Source organism: Epinephelus fuscoguttatus, linkage group LG9 (genome assembly GCF_011397635.1).
Source record: "Epinephelus fuscoguttatus linkage group LG9, E.fuscoguttatus.final_Chr_v1".
In the NCBI taxonomy this organism is placed as follows: Eukaryota; Metazoa; Chordata; class Actinopteri; order Perciformes; family Serranidae; genus Epinephelus; species Epinephelus fuscoguttatus.
In genome coordinates this window covers 10,766,033-10,789,731 of record NC_064760.1, presented here as the reverse complement: position 1 = coordinate 10,789,731, position 23,699 = coordinate 10,766,033, and the positions used below count along the sequence as shown (strand labels likewise).

The 23,699-nt window shown below is 42.4% G+C and overlaps 1 protein-coding gene across 2 annotated transcripts in view; it reads right to left on the bottom strand.

Moving 5' to 3' along the window:
- The window catches only part of pdgfc (platelet derived growth factor c), a 77,553-nt gene that overhangs the window by 4,037 nt on the left and 49,817 nt on the right, over positions 1-23,699 (bottom strand). For both annotated transcript variants that reach the window (XM_049585144.1, XM_049585145.1), the window contains exon 3: positions 16,120-16,300. In XM_049585144.1, the coding sequence (XP_049441101.1) occupies positions 16,120-16,300 (181 nt within the window). The remainder of the gene's footprint in view (positions 1-16,119; positions 16,301-23,699) is intronic.

Here is a 23,699-nt window from a genome sequence, read left to right as displayed (position 1 = left end):
TTCCCAAACTGGCTAATGAATTGAACACCTGATTCTAAGTGCTGATGGGGAAGTAGAAAACTTATGAAGAAATCTATAGTTATATATATTTCCATTTAAACTGTACTTAGTCCTTGAAATAAGACAAACCTTCAGCTGCAGCCAACACTGTGTACAACACACTCTCACTCCCAACTCATCAAACACTGCAGCTTGAGCATTTGCCCTACGCTTCAAACTACGACACTCTATGAACCCCATCAGTTTCTGTGTCAATTTCTGCTCATTGCATTCTACAGTGTCTTTCAAAATAAACTTCTGTCTTCTCAGGAAATGTAGGTTTTGCCACTCAAACTGCTTGAGGTTTAGGCAACAAGAGGGTTTCTCCACCAAAACTATTTAAGGTTCAAGCAACAGGATTGTTTTGCCATTAAAACCACTTTAGGTTGAGGCAACATGATGGTTTCACCACCAAAACTACTTTAGGTTTAGCCAACAAGACTGTTTCACCACTAAAACTACTATAGGTTTAGCCAACAAGATGTTTTTGCAACTAAAACCATTTTAGATTTGGCAACAACAAGGTTTCACTGCTAAAACTACTTTAGGTTTAGCCAACAAGATGGTTTTGCAACTGAAATACTTTAGGTTGAGGTAACAAGACAGTTTCACTACAAAAACTACTTTAGGTTTGGGCAACTAGTTTCACCAATAAAACTAGTTTAAATCGAGGTAACAAGATGGTTTTGCCAACAAAACTACTTTAGATTGAGGTAACAAGATGGTTTCACTACTAAAACTACTTTAGGTTTGGGCAACAAAACGGTTCCCCACTAAAACTACTTTAGGTTGAGGCAACAAGATGGTTTCGCCATTAAAATTACTTTAGGTTGAGCGAACAAGATGGTTCTGCTGCTAAAACTACTTTAAATACAGGCAACAAGACAGTTTTGCCACTAAAACTGCTTCAGGTTTGGGCAACAAGACAGTTTCACTTTTAAGACTCCTTTAGACTTGGCCAGCAAGACCGTTTTGAACCCAATAGCAGCACCACAGACAGACAGGAAAGTTCGTAGTGACCTTTAATATTTTGCTTGTCAAACACAGAATGAGCAGGGAGTTGAAACAACAGTAAGAGTCAATTTCTTGGCTTTGAGCCTTCCAAGACACCAGGGGCCAGTTGCACCAACTGGTCTTTACTACGCCTGGTCTTTGTTAAGACCAGTCTTAAGGAGTGGACTTACGCCGGTTGCACCAACAGGGCTTACGCCTGGTCTTAGCTAGGCTGGTTTTAGCTGTGTGCGTCCATGTGAATGCCCCCGGAATGCCCCTCGCGGCCTGCCTAGAGGAGGGCGGTGAGGTTAAATGATGCGCCGCTGAATCACCCCGTGTGCTTGACAGATGACAATTGACAGTTGACAGCCCCTCTCATCTGTGTTGACAGTTTATTTACAGTTTAATATTTGAAGAAAATTGAAGGATCAACGAAAAACTTTACCGACACTGAAATTAGAAAATTAATCAAGCTGTACAGCAAGCACAGAGACGTATCACAAATAAGAGCAAACATTCGGTATGGGCAGAGGTAACGAGGCACATCAATACGTGTTCAGACTCTGGCTGCCTTCATACAGAGGCTGACATGAGGAAGAAGGGGAAAGATCTCCTCAGCAAGGCAAAAAATACATCTCATCCAAAAAAAATCATCCAACTGGCGGGGGTCCTCCCCGAAAACCTCAATTTACGGTGACATCATTGTTGACGTATTTGGGGAGGATTCCCCTGCCTGGTGGGAAGGCTGGTGGTAGTGCTGCGTTGCAGCCCAACACAAACTGTAAATCCGGTGACAGCTCTTCAATAAGTTCAAACAGATCTCTCCTACCGAACTGAAACCTCTCAATCAGCTCCTCGTCATTATATAGGCTATGTCCAATTGCTTCTGTCCCAAATTACCCTCTCCCATCTAAATGCCCGCTCGTATACAGACGGTGGATGAGACGTGCCATAATCAAGCTGTGCTCTCTACGCTCTAGAGCGCATGAGAGCAGCTTGATAATGACCTTACGCCTGCTCTTGACTAGGTGTAAGATTTACGCCCGGTCTTAGTGAGAAGAAGGCTTAAGTCCTGTTGGTGCAACCGGCATAACTATTAGGTCAGACTTAGAACGCCAAGTTACGACCGACTTAGCTTAAGACCAGGCTTAAGACCAGTTGGTGCAACCGGCCCCAGTTCTGCATAAAGCACACAGCATAGCATGCCCAAGCAGATTGTAGGTGGGTCACTAGCGTCCACTGGATACACACTAACAGCAAACAGTTGAACGCTGGAAAGTCTTGCATGGATATGAGAAAAAACAATCCAGTAACAAGAGTCTGTGAAGCTAGAGTATCTATAGTGGCAGAGAGTAATGAGCCACAGGTGAGCAGAGTTGGCTTGATGAGGTACGTGTGGTGGAGAGGCAGGGTGAGTGGAAATTTATTGGGTTAAAACTGAGAGAATGGCATTAATGGCAGGTTGGAAGTGCACACTGTGACACAACAAGACATTTTTGCCACTAAAGCTACTTTAGGTTTAGGCAACAAAACTACTTGGGTAGGTGTTCTGTGCTGCTGTCCCTTTTCCCTCCATTGTAGATCTGCCCAGGTCTGCTGCATTACTTAACGAGGTGCACTGCACCTGGCATGGAGGAGGTGCTCAAGAGCTCCTGTGCCAGCAGCAAAGGACAGAGGCCTCTGGTGTGGGGACTGCTGGTCCTGCTGCCTCTCAGCCTGGGAGTTTTTGTTGTCTTGTTTCCTTGTTTTATTTGTTAATGAATCCCATGGATATGAGTGTGTTAAGGTGTCTTACGTGGTTATTTTGGGTCAGTGGTGGAGTTTTGTTCATCCCACAGGGCCGCAAAGGGTGGTTTGGGTTGAAATAACCACATAGAGTACCTTAACGAGTATGTGACTCAAAGACTTTACCAAGTGACGACTATGTCATGTCACGTACACCAGTATCTTCATTACGTGGGTATAAAAAACTCAAGTTGCCTTTTAGTTTCACACAGGACATGAACACCGATCTCCTGAGTGAAAGTCCAGTGTGTTTGACCCATTCATCAACCCTCCACCCTGCCCTACTCAGACTTTCTCACTGTTTCTATTATGTTACTGCTGCGGATGGGATTACATTGGAGTTAGCTGAAAGTCTAGGGCGCCTCATACAGATGCTGTAGGGTTGTGCATTGGTAACAGAGGCCAAGGGCCACTGACCAGGCTGTATGATGCCCTGAAAATGAGAACAGGTTGGTGTGTACCTGCCCCAGCTAAAGTCTGTTACCCGGCATAAAAGGATGGGACTTTACTTATAAATACCAAGGTCATCAAGCATCTGAACCCCAGCAGGGCACATACGATATTGACTGTATCCAAAGCTGTTCCATGCACTGACACTGAAAGGCAACTGTGAATTAATGGCATCATTTTTTAAGCTGTCAAATGCGATCTCATCTCTGTCACCTCCTCTGCCCACTTTGCATAACAACATTTGTCCCTTTAGTTCCCCTAGGCAGGCAGTATTATTTGTTTCAAGCTCCCAGCCCTGCAGGCTACAGCGTGCAGTCACAAAAGATTGATACCTGGGGTGTTGGTCTTCCCACGAGAGAAGAGGCTAATCTGTTAAACCTTTCAGTCCTGTGACGCTGCGTTTGTCCAACATGTCAGCTCGCTGGTCTCTCTAATCTTATGTGACTGACAGGTAGAAAGCAACATTGTGACACTTGCAAAAAAAAAAAAAAGCTTGTGAAGCATTGAAAACATCAGCTGCTGCCAGCTGCGTCTTTAAGCTTTAGGAGCAACAGAAATGTTTGAAAAGAAAATATTCCAAGAAACTGTATCTTTCTTTTGATGACTTACAGGGATGAATTAGAAAGGGATCCAGTGAGAAATGGGGGTGAGAGGAGGAAAAGTTTTCCTTTCATCAGAGGCCATGGAACTAACACTGCAAGGATTTGTGGTTTCACTCATTTTTACAACTTACTGCTGATGCTAAAAACTTTAGTATTCATGGCACTGTAAAACCACCTGGATGAAAGTTAGAATGCAGAGGCCAAAATAAATGTTGGCATTTTACTTTCCTCCAAACCATTAATATAAAACATTTGTGTTATCATCCAGCAAACATGTTAAAACATGTTTCTTTACATTTCAACAATGCTGTGGTTAACGTGTGGTTATGTTAAGGCACAAAAACCACTTGGTTATGATTAGGAAAAGATCATAATTTGGATTAAAGCATCAGCTTTTGGTGGCACGGTTGCTGCTAGAAGTGCAGCCAATGTCTCTCAAAATAACCCTGGTTTTTGTAGCACAATTGCCGCTGGAGAAGGAGCCAGTGTTTCACCAAAAAACAGCGGCAGTGGTGGCACAATCGCCACCGCAAATGGTGCCAATGTAGTGCTAGAAACCACCCAGTTTTGGTGGCACATCCACTATGCAAATGTTGCCAAAGTATCACTAGAAACGACCCAGTTGCTACTGGAAATGGCACCAATGTCTCACTAAAAACACTGCTTTTGTTGGCACAATGACTGCTGGAAATGCTGCCAATGTATCACTTCGAGGATGGCTTCAGTAGCACAATCACCACTGGAAATGGTGCAAATGTCTCACTAAAAAACACGACATTTGATGGCACAATTGCTGCTGCAAACGCCGCAGATGTTTCACTAGAAACAACCCAGTTTTGGTGGCACAATAGCAGCTGTGGATGCCACAGATGTTTTGCAAAAAAAAAAAAAAAGCATTTGGTTGCACAAATGCCACTGAAAATGCTGCCGATGTATCACTACAAACCACCCAGTTTTAGTGGAACAAGCACAGCTAGAGATGCTGCCAATGTCTGGCTAAAAAAATGGTTTCAGTAGCACAATTACTGCTGGAAATGCAACCAATGTGCCGCTAAAAAACCCACCAGCTTTAATGGTTATAGTAAGGGTTTCTGTAAACATACAATGCCAACATTTTCCTCTGATGAACGGGCTGAATGTTTTCCATCAAGTGTCTAATGTAATTAGACACAAGTAAAGCCAGCAGATATATTCAAGATGGATACAGTCTTTTTTCAGCTCCACAAGACACAATGAACAGCCAATCAATTAGTAAAACAGATCAGTGAGTGTATTGGCATTTGAACACTGCATAACAGTTGTAAGACAAGAACCAGCCATAAGATTTATTAACAGCGTCAGTCCATGCAATACACTCAAACTCCAAACCCCTTTGGCGTAGACTTTAAAATAAGATGCCAGTGGTTTGACATGGCTACACCACAGGCTACAAAAATACAGCTGATGCACAGCTGGGCTCATGCCACTGATTTGACTCATTCTAATGAGGCTGCCTTCATAACCACTGAGCATATCTTTGGTTTATTTGGCACCTACTGAGATAAACAGACACAAATGTGAAAGGAACATTTGTGGAGAGAGGACTGGTCATATATATTAAGAGTAAATTGAACAGCTCTTTCTCTTAGCAGCGCTGTATTTCCAGACAACAGAGCAGAGCTGTGATTCTTATTAGCTGAGCCTTGGCAGTGGCTTATACAGCGCGGACTGGAAGCCATTAACAGCTTGTGAATGTCGATGGTGCAACACTCCCCCAATTAGCGGCGTTCTACAAGCTTTGCTTCAGATAGAGAAGCCAAGCAATCCTTCAGAGACGCATCAAGATGGTGTGAATAAAGCTATAAGTAGCAGATGAGAGCTCCCGTTTAAGAAATTCACAAACAAAGTACTTAAATGGACCACCAACTTCTAACTGGCATGGACTCAGAGCAGCGTCCATGTGACACTTTTCACACACCAAGAGTTAATGCCAGAACACATACTGTACTGGAGGAGTGATCAAATAAGTTGAACAAAAATTAACAGTTGTATATCTATGATCTGACATATTTTAATCCATGATGGATTTCTACGCTGTGAGATTCTTCGCTAGTAAGCAGAAAAACAGCTGTTTTTAATCAACATCAATAAAAAGCTCTTAATTTGTTGCCATCTGTGTCAAAGACAGTTTAAAGCAGTTATAAATAAGGATATTTCAGTCCTTTTCATTGAGTGAGAGGAAAAACATTTAACCGTCTGCATTTCACAAAGACAGGATGCTGATTTGACACAACATGTTGAGATGATAGATATACCTCGGCTGCTGAGGCACCAGGTCAGTCCAGGTCCTGTTGCAGGTATTTTCTTTGTGTCTAGGTGTCTGACAGAAGTAAGATTCATTACCTTTCTATGTTTCAAAGGTATGATATCATTAACAAAGTGACATGGTTTTGATTACATATATATGAGCTGACTTTGTCATCAGCAGGTGAAGGGGATATTGGATGATGTGACTGTTTTTAGCAATTGGTGACTGTGTTTCCAGGGTGTTTGTGCCACAGAATGTGAGTATTTTAAGCCACCTGTCACAGTTTTTCAGTGGATTATGTTCTTCTGAACATGGGTATTTTTTGGCGATCCATTGCTGTGTTCCTAGCAGCATTATTGCCACCAAATGTGGGTCTTTTAAGCTGAAACATGATCTTTTACTTACCATAACCAAGTATTTTTTGTGCCTTAAGCTAACCAGTGTTGTCAGAAATGTTTCAACGTACCCGCAGCATAATAACACACAAATATGACCTATCTGTGGTTTGCAGAAATGTACAGTGCCAACATTTTTCTGGCCATTTGGTTGACTTTCATAATAGATAGGTTATAACTGTATAGTGGATACACTGAAACTGCATTTAAAGCAACACTGGTCACCATTTAGAAAACACTTGAGAGATCATGTCTGGCTAATAAATATCTTTGTTCGGTGGCACAAAAGCTGCTAGAAATGCAGCAATGGTTCGCCAGAAAACATCCATAGCAGCACAAAGCAGCATAGCAGCAGCACAAAAGCTGTGGTTAAAATGGTGACAGGTCGCTAAAAAAACACCCACAATCTGTGTCACAAAAACAATGGGTGTTGTTGTTTGCCAGTCTCCAACAGTGCTCTGCAGCTTGGCAGCTGTCTCACCAAGGTGTCACACCATCCAACAACCCCTTCATCTACTGATGACAAAGTCAGCTCATGTACATGTAATCCAAACTGTCACTTTATGAACAATATGATAACATATCTGTGGTGTGCAGAAACGCATGATGCCAATATTTTCTTCTGTCAACTGGGCTGTGACAGTGTAACAATGGGCAACGATGTGTAGTGAAGAATTAGCAGCGTATACCAGAACAATAGCATGATGTACATATAGAGACTACAGTCATTAATTCTATGTGATCAGGAGACTTTTGGTGACACTCAACAATATCTTAAATTAAAATCTAAATGAGACATTTTTCTGGCATGTTCTTAATGTGATGTGATGGTAATTCTTTAACCTTAGGGACAACTCAATGATGGGAATTTAGCCTCAACATATTAAACTCATATCTATACAGACATTTGATGCCTTAATAAAAGGAGCTTCCTGTTATTTGCCGTTTATGTCAATCTTTTTATGAAAAAAAAAAAAAAGCTGAGGCAGCAGACCAAGGAAGGCCGAAAGTAGAAATTACAGACTGGGTTGAGGAAATATGCTCAAACCAATGTTCCAAAATATGTGCAATTGCGAACATAACAATATAAGCAGATACACGGCAGTGGTGGGATATTTAACAACACTGCAGTGTACAACTCTATCAAAATAATTGTATGTTTTGAAAAGAGCACTTGCCTTTTAAACGATAAAAGGCAGAATGTGTTTTTATTCTTCAACATGACCTAAGACGGGATCAAAGTGTGAAAGCTTGCAATGCACCTCTTATCACTGCCAAACTCTTGTGAACCCCCTGCCCCTTAAGAAATAACCTCGCTCTCAAGCTGTGATTACCTCATTTCCAGCTCTCTTTGTTCTTACACAGCACAACCACATGCTCTTATTTCTGGTAACTAAAATGACAGGTTCAGCTAACTATGTTGAGATGAAACTTCTGAAATAGCATCCTGGGAGAGCTCTGGAAAACAATATCTTCTCTTTCACATGGAGTTGCAAACCACTTCCTTGCACAAGAGAGCTTTGAGTAAGCAACAAGGGCTGTTGTGCGTGAAGAAAGTGTTTTTTTCTCTCACTATACGGCACACACTGCAATTGAGGTTGGTGTAAAAACAGACCCATTTTATCATGCCAACAGTAAGCCTCCTGCGTGGCTTTTGCCAGTCATTGCCATCTGCTTTCAGGGTTTTATGTCTTACTTCTCTCCTATCTCCCTCCATTCAAGTCTGAGTGTGTAAAACTCTCCTCAATCCATGAAAATAAACAAGGCTGGCGGAGCGATCCTCATGCCTGGGTAGCAGTGGGGTTTAATCCTGTATTGGGACCTCACAGAGACAATGATGTATGTTTTGTTAGCTCCTTTAACCCACCACTCAACACCCCTCATGCTCCCTTCAACAGACTCCTTCTCTTCTGTGTTTTAACAACCTCTTCGCCTCGGCCCTTTCGCTTTTCCTAAAATCTCTGAGTTACAGACCGGTTCTTATTCCCCTCCTCTCTGTCCATTCCATGGAAGTGGTGGGGAGGAATTATTGCCTGTTTAAATATAAACTAAAGTGCTGGCCCCTGCGTGGCACGAGGTTCCAGTAGCTGCCGGTTGACCACAGAGGAAACAGAGTGCTGTTGTTCTAGCGTGCTCCTCCTCTGTCACAAGGAAGTTCAAAGAGAAGCCAGACTGATCGTGCAGAGGCCAAAGCTTCCTTTTCCCCCCTCATGGTTTCCACACCTTCTAGAGTTGGAATATGAAAGACAAACCTGGTCTCTTAGTCGATCATACAGGGGCAGACATTTAAGCCTCATAGAAAAGTTCAGTTCAATTAAATTTGACTTTTACGTCCCCAAAAAGCCACAGTCTTGCTGAGTGTTTTACTTTCAAATGTAAATATTTCAGAAAATGTCATACTTATTAAACATACAGTATACAATTATATAACACAGATAGCTAGATAAGTAGGGCAGGTTATTGAACCTCACCACTTTTTTGAAATGTGTCTCGAACATGGATAACTATCAAGTTCTAAAAGCTGACACGGGCACCTTATTATTTATTCTTTGATCACAAACTTTGCCAATTTTCGACATTTTAATTTAGGCAAAGTTTTTGCAGGGTTGCATGTTTTTCCGACAACATTTGACTTGGAGTTCTTTTCTTAAATGAAGAAACTGGTTTTGCAGAAAATAAAGTCCAAATTTCTGAAAGTGGGTATCGGAAAAGTATTGTTTTGGTATTGTCTGGCACTTGGAATTGCTCAGTGTCTTCCAGGATACACATTCTTTACATGTGTTTGCAATTTATCTACGTAATGCTGCCATTGTGTTTCTCCATGGTTTATCTTCATCATTGTAATTCTTTATTCTGTGAATATATGAAATCCATAGCATGTCTGTCTCTTTAAAGTTTCTTCCTACATTTTTCAAGTTGAGGGGTATTTTGGGGAGTTTTTCCTTATACAAAACTAGGGTCTAAGGAAAAGGGTGTCATAAATTATACAAATTAGAGTTGGGCCAACGGATGATGCCATCATCCATGGCTGATGGCTGTCAGTTATTGACCACTGAGCCTGACTACCAAATGAGCTGTAGGCTGAGTGAAGTGAGCCCTTTTTAGTGACCAAAACATTTGCCATTGTCACTGATCAATATCTGCTTACATCTGCTGGGCTGACTGCCACTACTGCTTTTTTTTAAAAAAAATTCATTGGTAACTAGGGATGAGTGAGTACACCATTATCTATATCTGTCAACACATTCTCACTCCAACCTTGTCACATATTGACGTTTGGTCATGGACTTCCACGTCCACATACGACGTGCACGGTACCCTGGGTGCATTGGTTGTTGATGTTCTGGGACACCGTGTCATGCAGCGGGGGGCCACAGGCTGGAGTCGAGCCCGGGCCGCTGCGGCAACAGCTTTGTATATGGGGCGCCTGCTCTATCCACTAAGCCACCGACGCCCCTGGCTATATAATCTTACCGGACACAAACACCACTCTCCAGAGTGAAAGTCAGTGTTTGTTGGACCCATCCACTGCCCTTCTTGACCCCTCTTTCGTACTTCTGTGGCCTTAACTTTCGTTCTTGTCCTGTTGTGTTTGGTGTCTGACGCCGGAAGTCACTGCCCAAGCACCGTATTTCAATGACTTTGGACTGAGACTGTATCTGTATCTGTTCAACCAACTATATTATTTGTATCCATATCTGTACTCAGAGTGGGTGGGGTTTAAACCAGAAGTGGGTGGGCTAGAAAAACATAAACAGAACAATCTCAGGATTGCGCTTCAGATTATTTTTGATCACAAGAGAGAGAGTTTGAACAAAGCTACCCAAACAAGGATTTTCCATCACTTGTAAAAAGTACGTTATTTTAACTGGATATTTGTTTCATGTGAGTATTCGTCTCAACTGTATTAATAATGTTATATAAATGGGTTCACAGGCTCATGGGAGTGAGTCAAAAAGTGACAAAGCAGCGTTCCAAGTCAGTTATTAAGACTTAGGCAAACAGTAACATTGCATGCAATAGTCCACCTGATACCCTCTCTTCCCTTTTCTCTCTCTTAAACACACACACACCGTGGCAATCAGTCCTTACTGTCTCTGTCCTCGTCTCAGTTCTCAGTCCTTACAATTGTGCCACTATAATGCAGAAAGTTGTTCGGGTGGTTGATTAACACATATTTTTGCTTCCCATTGGGATCCTTGACTGTGGACATTTTTTATATACCATTCTGGGAGACATCAGCCAACCCTAGCTCAAATGATCGCGCCCTCAGAGGAAAATTTGCTTTTATGAGCTAAAATTGACACCATTTTACTTGGCTTGATGGGTCACTTGGTATCGTATCAACACTAGTGCTGAGGACTTTCAAACGATACCCAACCTAACGATTAAGATGATTAACGTGTAAAATGTCGACAAAACAATACCAAGAAATGTAGCACCCTCTGAGGACTTCGCCGTAGCACAGACTGTTGCTCAAATAAAAAAAGCACCAGTGAAAATTGGTCATTGGATGACACTTCCCTCCACTTCAGGGATTTTGGAATTGAGTAACTCCTTGAAACAGTGTCTTATTGGATTAATCCGTCTTCATTTGATAAAGCGAAGCCTCACTTGTGGCTCAAACATCATAATCTACTGCAATCTATTAGTGGCAAATGTACGGTACAATTTCATACAGTTAATTCCTAACATGAAGATTATCATTACTGGAGATGAAGTGAGCAACCCTCTACGATAACTAAAGCTACACGTATCGACCTAACACAAGATGGTGGTACACGTAATGACTGACTTTTAATTTTTAACATGTATGTTTTCTGGGAAATAACAGCTTTGATTCTCAGCTTGACACCCAGTGTGTTTTCAGTTGTTTTGGCTTTTAAGGGTAAAGAAAGAATGCAATAACAACGTGTGCTGTATGTGGGAAGAGAGAACAAAAAAGCTTTTGAAGCAGCAGAGAAAAGTTACAGACAGAATACAAAGAGCCATCAGTGACCTCAGTTGCCTATTTGTGCTTGTCAGATTTCACAGCGCTGCAGGCCATTAGGGATTAATGAGGAGTAGAGCTGTTTACTTAAAGCAAGTGAACAGAACTAAAACATGACAGGTTAAAACATGGCAGTCGTCTCTTCAGTTTATCTCCGGGCTTTTGTCAGTGAAGGCAGCGGGGACGAAGGGATTCTGTGTGTGTGTGTGGTCTAAAGACCGCGACAGAAAGAAAGAGTGAAAGAGAATCAGGAATGGAGAGAGGATGGATCAAGACAAAGTCGGCTGGAAGTACACAGGCACCGAAGCCTTTTTTCATAAATATTTTACAGTAGTTATGTAAGCATTTCTGTGGAGGCAGAGCAGGTCTATCCTGCTGATTTAGTTGAAATTCAAAGAACGGAGCCAAAGAATTGTACTTTTTCTATTAAGTTGATGCTCCTGACCTCTGAATCTCTGCCCATATTCTCAGTTTGTTAAGCAATTTAACTTGCTCATAGATAGTTATTTCATTTTGCCTGGGTCCAGACCTTTGAATCTGCCCACTTCACTGAGTGGGTTGACTGATTAATCAATCAGTTCAATCAATTTTATTTATAAAGCCCAATATCACAAATCACAATTTGCCTCACAGGGCTTTACAGCATACGACATCCCTCTGTCCTTATGACCCTCGCAGCAGATAAGGAAAAACACCCCCCAAAAAACCCTTTAACGGGGAAAAAAAAACCGGTAGAAATCTCAGGAAGAGCAACTGAGGAGGGATCCCTCTTCCAGGACGGACAGACGTGCAATAGATGTAGTACAGAACAGATCAGCATAATAAATTAACAGTAATCCGTACGACACAATGAGACAGAATTGCCAGAATGAGTCTGGCATTGTGATACGAAACAGTGATTTCTTTGTTAAAACAAAGAACGACCAATAAGTTGAGCGGGGACCTTGATTAGCCACGGGCAGGAGTAATGCTGTTGTCAAGCTGTTGTGCCAGAGACATGGTGCATCATAGTAACTGCAATAGATACCAGACCCCAAGGTAGCACCTATTCACCCCACTGGAACTGCTCACCTGGCACATACAACAAAAAAAATTGAGCTTCTGGGTTTATTTTGAGGTTATGCAGCCCACCGAATATAGTGTTTCTCTCACTTGGCTCATAGACTTTAAGATTGCTATGCAGTAACCACCCTAACAACATGTTGGTGAAGGTTGTCAGTCATCCAGGTCATGGTAATCCTAAGTGTTGTATCATAGGCAGCTGGGCTTGCTTGAGTTTCTTGAAGAGGCTTCTGCAGTTCTAACTGACTGGTGCGGAGTCACAGGCTTTAAACCCTGCGTGGTTGTGAACCCTTACAGAGTTGCTGAGGTCACATGTGAGTTGTTGACCCGACAACCCTAGCAACTGCCTACCTGCAAGAGCGTTCTCCTTAAAAGGAAAGTGTTTTTAAAAGCAGCTGGTGCCACTATAATCCACAGCTGCGATGACAGGCAGGTGTTTCGGTAAACACAGGCAGAAGTGCAAGCTAGCTTGTTGGGTACAAACTGTGGGAAGATGACGGAAATCACTGAATTTGCTGATTAATTTCTACATGTTTCGACAATTTACCAGTCATCTTAAATTTTGTTTGGCCCAGTTTTTCCTCACATTGTCCTTTTAAGTTGCTTTCACCATAACATCAACAGCTCCTCTATCTTGTCTTCTTTCTGCCTCTGCAATCCCCACTATTTGATCGGCCAAAGCCAGGCAGCAACCACCATAAGTTAAACACGGTGATCTATGCGTGGCAGAGTAAAATCTGTGCATGTTCACGTGGGCCGCAACAATTTCATACCCCTACTGCAGTGTTTGAAACTGCCTCCCCTCTGCAGCCGTCCTCTCCTTGAAATGACTGGGGATGGCGAATTACTGTGCAGCGCTGTACAAGCTCCACTACATTGTGATGACATCACAGGTTTTTAAAAAGCTTTTCTCGCCAAGTAAAGTTTTGCAAATATAAAACGTCCATGGATAAAAACTCATTGTAGAAAGAGTCATGATTTACAGACGTTTTACACTGGTGGTCTATGGGACAAGTGGGGTTTTTCTTGTTGTTGTTTTTTTTCCGCTGCAATACAGCAAGTTGCCACTGGGAAAAATTGGAAGCAAGGCTGAAGTGTGTTACTGGGAGGCCTGGCCAGAATAATTGAGGAGTAATAACCGCAATGGCGAGCGCTGTAGACAAGATAGACACTGCTATTAAGGCTGTTTTATATCATGATGTCTTCTCAATATCGCCTGACATCGTAGTCTGATTAACTTCACTCCACTCCCAGAATAACAAGTATGTTAGCATGACTATGCATAAGTATGGACTTAAGATGGCATTAGATTCACACCGTGGAAATCAGGTATGGTGGAGACAATGCCAGACTGAAGATGGAAACAGAGTGTAACAAGTTGACAATTCTGTCTGATCTCAAGCAATGGTTCCCGTGGTTTCAAAGCCAAATGATCAATCAGAGCTTGACTATATCATTGAAACACAGTGACACAGCAGCCACAAAATTGGCAAAAAGTATGGAAGATTCTGATGCAGCTGAACAACTTGTTGTAAATCGACTTACAGAAAGAACATTCTGAAATGGCATTTTTCTATATGCCCGAACAACTGCTACTCCAACGTCTGTGTTAACTGAAAATGAAATCAGCAGGAGGGATACATCACTCTGGACTGATTGGTTTGGGCAAAACAGAACTAAACAAGCCCCTTCATCCCAAAAAGAAAGCAGATAACATGTGAGGCTAAATAAAATGGAGATTCAGTCTGATTTGAAGTCAAGTGGGGAGGTCATGAAAAGAAGAAAGAAGCTGATTAGAGTGTCTCTCATTGTCATTCACTTTTAGTTCGCACATTATGCTCTGACCAACATTGGTATTTCGCATATCTTTTTATTATAATACATTAACACACTGGTGAACCTTAGGGCTGCAGTTGTTGCTTATGTCTTGGGCACTTGTTCTTGTTCACTGGTCTTTAGCAAAGCTGGCGATGCACTGAATGACTTTCAGCTTCTGCTTTGCACGCACTTTAAATTTAAATTGAATATTTATCTGCCAAAAGTCGAGTAAAAGGTGAATGGAAACCAAGATTAGCTGGACACTTAACTAGTGATTATGGGCAAAGACAAAAGAAACAACAGCAAAGAGCAGAAAGGAGGACAGGCTGTCTTGTTGCCAGAAATATATTTCAGACCTAAGTATAGAGTAAGATAACATGGGTATCTTTGTGAAGTGGGGTACTGTAAAAACACATAAAAGGGATATTACTTTTGCACCACTGTGTGTGTGATGATAAACCGCCAGAGAGTAAATGAAACAGACAGACGGCAGCGTGACCATTTTCCACACAAAAAGCACTTCTATCTCTTAATTCCTACTTTCATTTCAGGGGCTTGAATGAATCCCCCCGAGGGTCAGAGGACCTCTTTGTGAATGTGAAGCCACTTATTTTCTCCATCTCAGTCTCGAGCAACACCATCAGTGACATTGTGACACCTCTTCTGTCAGACTGGATCTAAAGACATATGGTTTTATATATAGAATGGTGATATAGAACATAACGGTTTGATTGTTTAAAAACGGATATAATACTGCGCTAGAAAATGAGAAAATTACAGTTTGAAACCGTCTGAAGTAAATACATGTTGATTTGTTGAGTGCTGTCTGACGTTTTAAATCGACAATTCCAGGGTCCATTACAGAAAATCCCATTTTAATCCTTGAAGGAAATCTCAGGTGTTGCAGAGATTGTGGACGTTTTGTTTCTGTCTGTGTGTGAGCTGCCCTGGCTTGTGTGTATTATCATAACTGAAATAAATACAGGTGCCAGATGTTCTTAAGTGCTTAAACATAATTTCTCCCCAACGATGCTTAAAACCTCAGCCACACATAAGCAGAAATGGATGATTGCAAATTAAGACACCATGTTATGCAACAAGAAAATTATTTTAATTGAGCTTGCATGGAGAGGTATTGCTTACTGGCATGTGAACTCCCTGAAGTTGGAGACAGAGGCAGAGAAATGCTTTGGAAGCTAAGCACTCAGCAACTCACAGTGCACATTTTTAGGCCTAGTCCACACAGACATGGGTATTTTTTGTAAAAGTAGTTTTTTTTTAATGTGTTTTGGCCTTTTGTCCACATGCAAACTGTGTTTAAGGTCACTAAAAACTAACATTTTCCAGATCTGCATTCAGGGTGAAGATTTTCAGAAACTCAGTTTAAATGCTGCCATGTCGACAGGGAAAACTGAGATCTTTGCTTGTAAAAGCAGAGTGTGTGTCATTATCTCTTTTGTGAGGCCCCATAAATGAGGCAGCATAACACAACTCAGCAATATATTTGACAATGCTGTATGTAGAAAGGCTAAACATATAATTGCAGATGCCTCACATCCATAACACTCACAGTTTGAGCTGCTCCTTTCTGGGCGTCGATTTAGGGTCCCAAGAGTCAGTCAGAATATATACAAGAAGTCCTTCCATCCATCCATCCATCCATCCATCCATCCAACCAACTATTGACACTGTACATACCACAGGAAGAAGGGAGTAGTGGATGCAGAATCCTGGCTCAGAGGGGAAGTACTCATCAGAGATGAAGCGGATCCTGATCTGACTGCCTTTGGAAGTGTGACTGGCTGGTGCCGACTGTGACCCACACCAGCGACCCAGGATGGTGTTCTCAGTCAGATCCTCTATCTCCACAAAGTCGTACCTGTTAGAGTGAGACAGAACAAGTGCATTAAGCGATTATTTTAGTCTCTGAAACATCACTAGTTATCACTCTGGGAATTTAATTATTAGTTAGTTATTAGTTTAATTATCATGAATTGACTTTTGTCAAAGTTTTACTACAACTTCCAGCAAAATTTGGCTTTTCTTGAGCTTTCAGATGAAATCTCTAAGCATGCATGCAAAAAAAAAACTTTTCAAGTTGATTTCACCATCACAGACAAATTTGCAGAATCTGTTGGAATGACATGTTGAGACTCTGACCCATGATCTCGATCGTTTTGTGTCAGGTGGTCATAAAGGTGGTTGACAAATGATGCTTTTTATCTCATGTTCCTACAGTTACGTGGTTTTGCAGACCTGTATGTGATTGTTAAAATATAAGGGTTTTTCGGGGTGTTGGTGGCTTTGTGGTAGAGCAGGCTCCCCATGTACAAGGCTGTTGCCGCAGCGGCCCGGGTTCAAATCCAGCTTGTGGCCCCTTGCTGCATGTCATCCCGCCCTCTCTCTCCCCCTTCACACTTACTTGTCCTGTCCATTAAAGGCAAACTGGCCAAAAAAATATCTTAAAAAAAAAATATAAGGGATTTTGGCGTAATATTTTCCATCAGGAGCAGAATTGGAAAATAATCTTAATCAACACATTCTCACTCTGACCTCGTCACATATCAACTTTTGGTCATGGACTTTCCACGTCAACATACGGCGTGCAAGGTACCCTGGGTGCGTTGGTTGTTGACATTCTGGGACGCCGTGTCAAGTTCTGCCTGTTACATGCATTGTCTTCTTTCAAAATACACTTCTGTTTTCACGGGAAATTTAACGTTTACATACAGTCTCTTTCAAAATAAAAGCACTATGTCAGTACAACACCGCACATTGATATTTTTTTCCTTCAACAACTAATGCATGTGGTTGGGTTTAGGCAACAAAAGCACATGTTGGGTTTAGGAAAAAATAACAGGGTTTGGCTTTAGAACCTTACGCAACTACCGTCTTTTGCTGCCTTAACTTTCATATTTGTCCCGCTATATTTCCCCTTGATGTCTCCGGGTGCTAAACTATAACAGCAACTGGCCACATATCATGCTGACATTAAAGGATGGCTTTTTTTGTCTGTGTTTGATGCCACAAGTCACTGCCCAAGTGTCAGATTTCAGCGACCTCGGAGGAGACCAGGTTGGCAAATACTGACCCTTCAAGATCCCCGGCCTTTGCAAAATCTTAAAACTGAAAACACACATTGTCTGATGATATGAGACGGTGTCAGACTTTAGTCTTTTGAAAGTATTTCCAAAGCATTTTCAAAGTTTTCTAGTGTGTGTGTGTGTGTGAGGCATTAATTGACCTTAATTTCCCTTTTGTTTGGTGTAAGCTGTAATGTTTGTCATGTCGCTGTCTCCTGAGCTCTGCCATGACCTTCAGAAGGCGAGATTGTTAATATCAATAAGGCTACCCAGGGAAATAAAGGTTTAACCTAATTAAAAAAAAGTTACAATACCTGAGCTGTGAGAGATGAGATCTGTATCTGTTATTTATTGCCTGAATTAAATGAATGGATATTGCCTGTGTATTGAGGACAACTCTCAGGTTGGTTGATGGCGCAGCATGAGCAGCTGTTCTCACTGTGTAGCAGTTATGGCTGCTGATGTTGCCTTTTGACAGGCCTCTAACACTGCTGCTCCATGTCATTGAAATATAGTTTTTAATTAAACCTTGGGCTCATTACACTGTGTTGCTCTGTATGTTGACTGTGGGAGAGCTGCGGGCCTGCTTCACTTGGACTCCAAAACATATTCTCAGTTGTTTAAATACTGAGTTTGTAAATCATCAAATTTACATGACTACTGTTTTGTGCTGGATATTCTCCTTATGTGTGAATATCAATATGCACAAAAACTGCAGCTGTAAGAGGGTATTAATTCTGCAATAATGTGCTTTTATGTAGACTATTAAGACTATTATGTTGAGTATTCAGACTAGTATTTCTGTTTTCCCTGGCAGCAACTCTTCTTCGATACTGACATGAATAACCCATGTAATTGGACTGCAACAGAGTTTAAATTATACAGTATTTTTCCGGCTATAAACATAACAGTCACTGAAAACTGCAGAAGCGACTGGTGGTTCGAAATCAAACATTGTATCTGAGAAAATCACATGCAGTTTTCAAATAATATTTAGTTTAAACAAGATGGGTTTAACAGGTTTCAAGGATTTAGTGTCACGAATTTCAAAATGACGATAAATGTCAATTGAGGAAAAATATAAATAAAAGCCCCATTTTGCTTGTTGTGGGGATCCAACTTTGCGACCCTGTAATTACATGACAGTCTCTCTCCTCACCGGCCACCCTGCCAACCCATAATACCAGTAAACATTGTGAAGTGCAGAAGCATATGGCCGTACTCCAGACTCCACTGGTGTGCCAAGGCTAACATCGACCAACCTCAGCACTTAAGACACGCAGTTCAGGAGTTCAAGCCTTTATTATTTATACCTGTGTGTGTGTGTGTGTGTGTGTGTGTGTGTGTGTGTGTGTGTGTGACCAGTGGCTGCACTGCATTCAATACAGCCTTGTTTCACTGACTCTTCACAGTCTGGGATTAATCACTTTGCCATTTGCGTCAACAGGCATGCTAACCTCTCATTCAGGGCTGCCAATTCGGATATTTGGATTTCAAGGACATTGTTTACATTTTGCACAGGCTTGACAGATTCAGTTCAAGCTGGTTTCAATAAAACAACACAGAGGGACATGAGTACGACTAAAAATGGGTTTTCTGTGATGTTAAATAAACTGAAGGGGAGGGGGTCGATAAATTTACTGACTCCGCTGCCTTTGATTTGGAAAGTTATACAGGAAGTTTGTTATCTGCACAAACAAACGTAGGAATTGGGAAAGGTTAAACTGAAAGTGTTCTTTTGCAAAATAATATACGCAGTTAAAGTGCAGGTACGGCAAAAATAAATATGTTATGAGTCTGTCATAACACAGAAAATATGTCTCTAACCACCCAGCCAAATTTGAATGATTAAAAATGTTGCCAAGTGCAAAAAATACGGTTTCAAACTGTGGAAAATTAAGCAGTATTCTCTGCTCTAAAACACTGAAGATGCTGAAACGATGAAGGAGCCGCTGTGAAGCAACAGACCATCGTTAGCAGCTCTCAAAGTAGCACAAAGCACACACACCCTTAGCTGGAGAGCGAGCTGCTGCACAGTGACCGCCTCTCGTTCAGCAGCTAACAGCTAACATTGCACATCATGGCACATCCACTCCCATAAATGATGTCTATTCCAAGAATAAGAAGAGAACAAGAAGATATACTTTAATACGTTATTAATCTCCGAGGGAAATTTAATTCACTCTGGCCTGAAATACACACACATGCACAAACAGGACTTATACATGCATAATAAATGGGGAGATATCAGAGTGAGGGGGCTGCCTGTGGACAGGTTGGGTCAGGTTATCACCTCAGTGGTGCCCAGGAGATGAGCTCCAGGTACCAGTCTGCACGGGTTCCTGTGCCCCCAACCCTCCAGTTTCCATCCCAAGTCCCCACGGACTGAGCTACTGTTGCCCCCAATGGAGTTGCTTGCCTGGCGCATAGGCCAACAAAGTTTTCTAGCTTCCAGGTTTACTTCCATAGTATGTGACCTCCTGAATATGTGCAGAAGTGTTTGTCCTGATGGTCCTGCCTGTGAGTTCCTGCTAGGCTCATAGACTGTACATTGTGATGACGTCAATTTTCTCAGCTTGAGGAAAGTTTTACAAATATAAAACCACCATGGCTCAAAAATTCTGATCTTGTTTGCAGTTTGAGGTGTCCTGTCAATAGTTTTACAGATGCCTCTTTTATAATGTTGACCTATGGGGAAAATGCTTTTTGGGCTGCAGGGGATTTTTTTCACTGTAGTACCATGAGTGGCCACTGGGAAAATTTGCTGCAAGGCTGAGCTACTTTACTAGCCTGGTTCCAGACCATAGACCCCGCCCACTCAACTGAGTAGGCTTGCATCTCTGGTCTGTCAGACCAGAGATGCGGGTACAGGGGTGGGGGCGGGTCTAGCGATTAGCCAATCAGCGCCACGCTGATGTCAAGCTGTACGCCGGTGGGTAACTGGTGAGGATAGCAACAATGGCAACCGCTACAGACCACATTAACGATGCTATCGAAGTATTTTGCCACTACTCGCGTTAATGGAGGACCAAATTAAGGAAGCTGCTAAACTGGATTTAACGGCGATGCAGCTGGGCGCGCACGACGGGCAATGCTCGCTTGTTTTCGGCACCCCCGATGCATGGATACTAATGACGTCAGATTCTGGGTGAGTCGTTGATCTCTACTGATTGGTTAGGGAAAAATCAAATTCCCTCCCCCTTGTAAATCACCTTCAGTGGAGGCGATGTCAGACTGAAGGTTCTGGGAGCTTCAGTCTGACACTCAGGCTAATACTTTACTGGGGGCCTGCCTACTCCCTGTGCCAATGAATGAGCCACTGCACAGCGACAGCCTCTTGTTAGCATAAAGCCCACACTCAGAGCAGTGAGCAGTAACTGCTGGGCTGGGTAGCCGATATATTGCTTGGGGGCGGCAGTTGCTTTGCCCATATGGACTCGGGTTGGGAACCAGAGGGTTCCCAGTTCAAGTCCCTGTCTGGATGGTCCCTGTCTAGAGGTGCCAGTTTTCCTCCTGGGCACTGCCAAGGTGCCTTTGAGCAAGGCACTGAACCTCCAAATGCTCAGGGCACCAGTCCAAGGCAGCCGCCTCGCTCTGACATCTCTCCATTTGATGCATGTATAGGTCCTGTTTGTGCATGTGTGTGCATTTCAGGCCTTTGCGTATATGACAACAGAGTGAAAAAAATTTATTTTCCCTCAGGGATTAATACACTATATCTTCTTAATCTTTATATGATTGTGGCATTTAACAGAGCTGTTTATTCATGTAGTTGTTAGATTGAAATAGCTCAGAGAGCTTGAGGACCGTAGGGAACTTGTCACTCATACACAGGATGAATGAGACGACACTGATGCTGTGTCAGGTTAGTATTGATGTAGTAGAGGAGGGGGTTATGACAAGGATAGTTCCAGTGTGTCATCGTGCCATAATTTTAGGCCAAACCAAATAATCCTGAACAAAACAGTCGAGCTCCACAGTGCAGCACTGTATAGGTCACAGTCTTTTTACATTTTCACTAAGTATTTTCTGACATGTATAATGTATTTAGAAAGAAATGACTGATTTTGCTTTACCCAGACTTTAAATGCACAGATATGAGACTGCATAAACTGTAAAACATTCATTTACATAACTGCAACCAGACTGGCATGTAATGGTTTTGGAAAGGGATGAAATATCAGTTTAGCTTCTCTCTCCCTTTTTGGATGGAGGTCAGTGAAGAGAGAAGCTTTCCTCTCTAAAAATCAGCCCTCAGACAGCTCCAGAGCTTTGACAGATGGCTCATCAATAATGCAGGACGCCCTGATCATTACACATCGCCATGTGTTCAGAATCACCATGTCGAACAGCGGTTTCTCAGATTTACAAATGCACTGACATACATACCGAACTGAACGTACAGTCACAGTGAACGGGATCAGGACAACAAAGGAATCTTATGTACAGTAGCCCACTACCAGATAGGATTACCTTCCTGCACACTGTATGGGAACTGTGTTTAATATTCACAAAGCTTTCCCCTACATAGTTTTCCTCTTGTATATTATTAATAGATACAATATCTACCACTGTCATGATGCAGATTAGCAACACAAGCACTGTTTCTCAGCCCTCTCCTTTTAGACAGAGTGCAAAATGCCTTCCTGAGAACAGTCCTGTCTGTGAGCCGTCAAGCACGACTCCGCTGCCATGCCAACCAGCAGCAAGACCAATCCCTCTCCAATATGCCTCTCCTCCAGTGGATTTGGTAAGAATGCTTTTCATCGTGCCACAGACAAACAGAATAGCAGATGAGCATCTCGACTACACAGCCTCCCTCTCATCTTAGCGAAGGCTTCTCGCTCCAGGCTCGCTACCAAAGCCGAACACATCTCCCACTGTTGTTTGTTTTATCCCCTGCCATCACTGTGAATCACTGGACGGGAGATTACGAGTCTTGTTTATTTGCATCACATTGTGCAGTGACACAAGTGTAAGAGTAGTGTATCAATAACATTGTGCCTGAATTTTTTTTTTTTTTGGCCGTGACAGCAGAATGAGGTTCTGAGGGGAGATTTTGTGAATAAATTTTTAAACACACATGAAAGATAAAATAGATATGCAGACTAGGCCAGAGGCTTGTGTTATGTGAGTGTGTGTGTATGTGGGACAGAGGAGTCTGTGTGTTTGAGGGAGAACGAAGGGAAAAAGGGTGAGAGCAAAGACAAGCACATAGACATGCGAATGTGTGTCTGTTTCTGCTTGTGATTGCACGCTGCATTCATCCGTCTGCCAACCCTGCCAAGAGTGTGTATCTTGGGATCGGATCAAAACCTGTTGGGCCTCAGTCTGGGGGAAGGAGTGAAAAATGTGAGAGCTGGAGCGGTAGACGTGGCGATGACTTGCATGACCCTGGAAAAGGATGTTGTTATTGTCTCTCGCCCCTCTCCCCGAGGAAGACGGCGAGTGCAGTCTTGCACAGGCAGGACGGCACAAAAGTTGTCAATCTGCACCCTGCCCCACTGTGGAACTTTCCCTCACGGGGTTTCAACAGAAACACTAACCTCATTCGTCAGTGTGCACAGAGGTGTGCTGAGGGGGCTCGAATTACCTGCACTCACATACTGTTTTTTTTTTTCCAATAAAGACAGGAAGTATAATGTCAAACAGAAGCGTGAATCCGGAACGGCAGCACATTATAGAAAATGAATTCAGCTGCGGCCTGATCTGTGAAGCTGAATGGAGCCGTCACTGGAACAGAAGCACACTGATTTACATCTTCTTTTAATTTCCTGATATGTAAAGCTGACTTCTCAGAAGATACATGCTCATCTAATGCTGCCAGTATAAACCTTTAACTGTCATTCCCCTTGTCATCCATTAGGGGGCTCTCCAGGAATGACTAGCGAGGTCACCCTCCCCCAGCTCTTCTCCAGTGATTGGGCTCCTCCATGCTAACCAGTCAGTTGTGATATATTGACAGAGGGGCACTGAGTAAAATGCACCGAGGGTAAATCGATTGTTGTGGCTTAGGATCCCTGTTTAAATTGAATGGCAACAGAATCAAACCCAGGCAGTAATTGAAAGTGGGCCTCTTAATAAAGAAAGGGATGTGCTGTATGTATATGTGTGTGTTTGTGTTTATGTGTTGCCAGTCAGAGGGTGTGGTGCGTATATTTCAAACAATCACGTGAACGGCTAAAAATATTGACT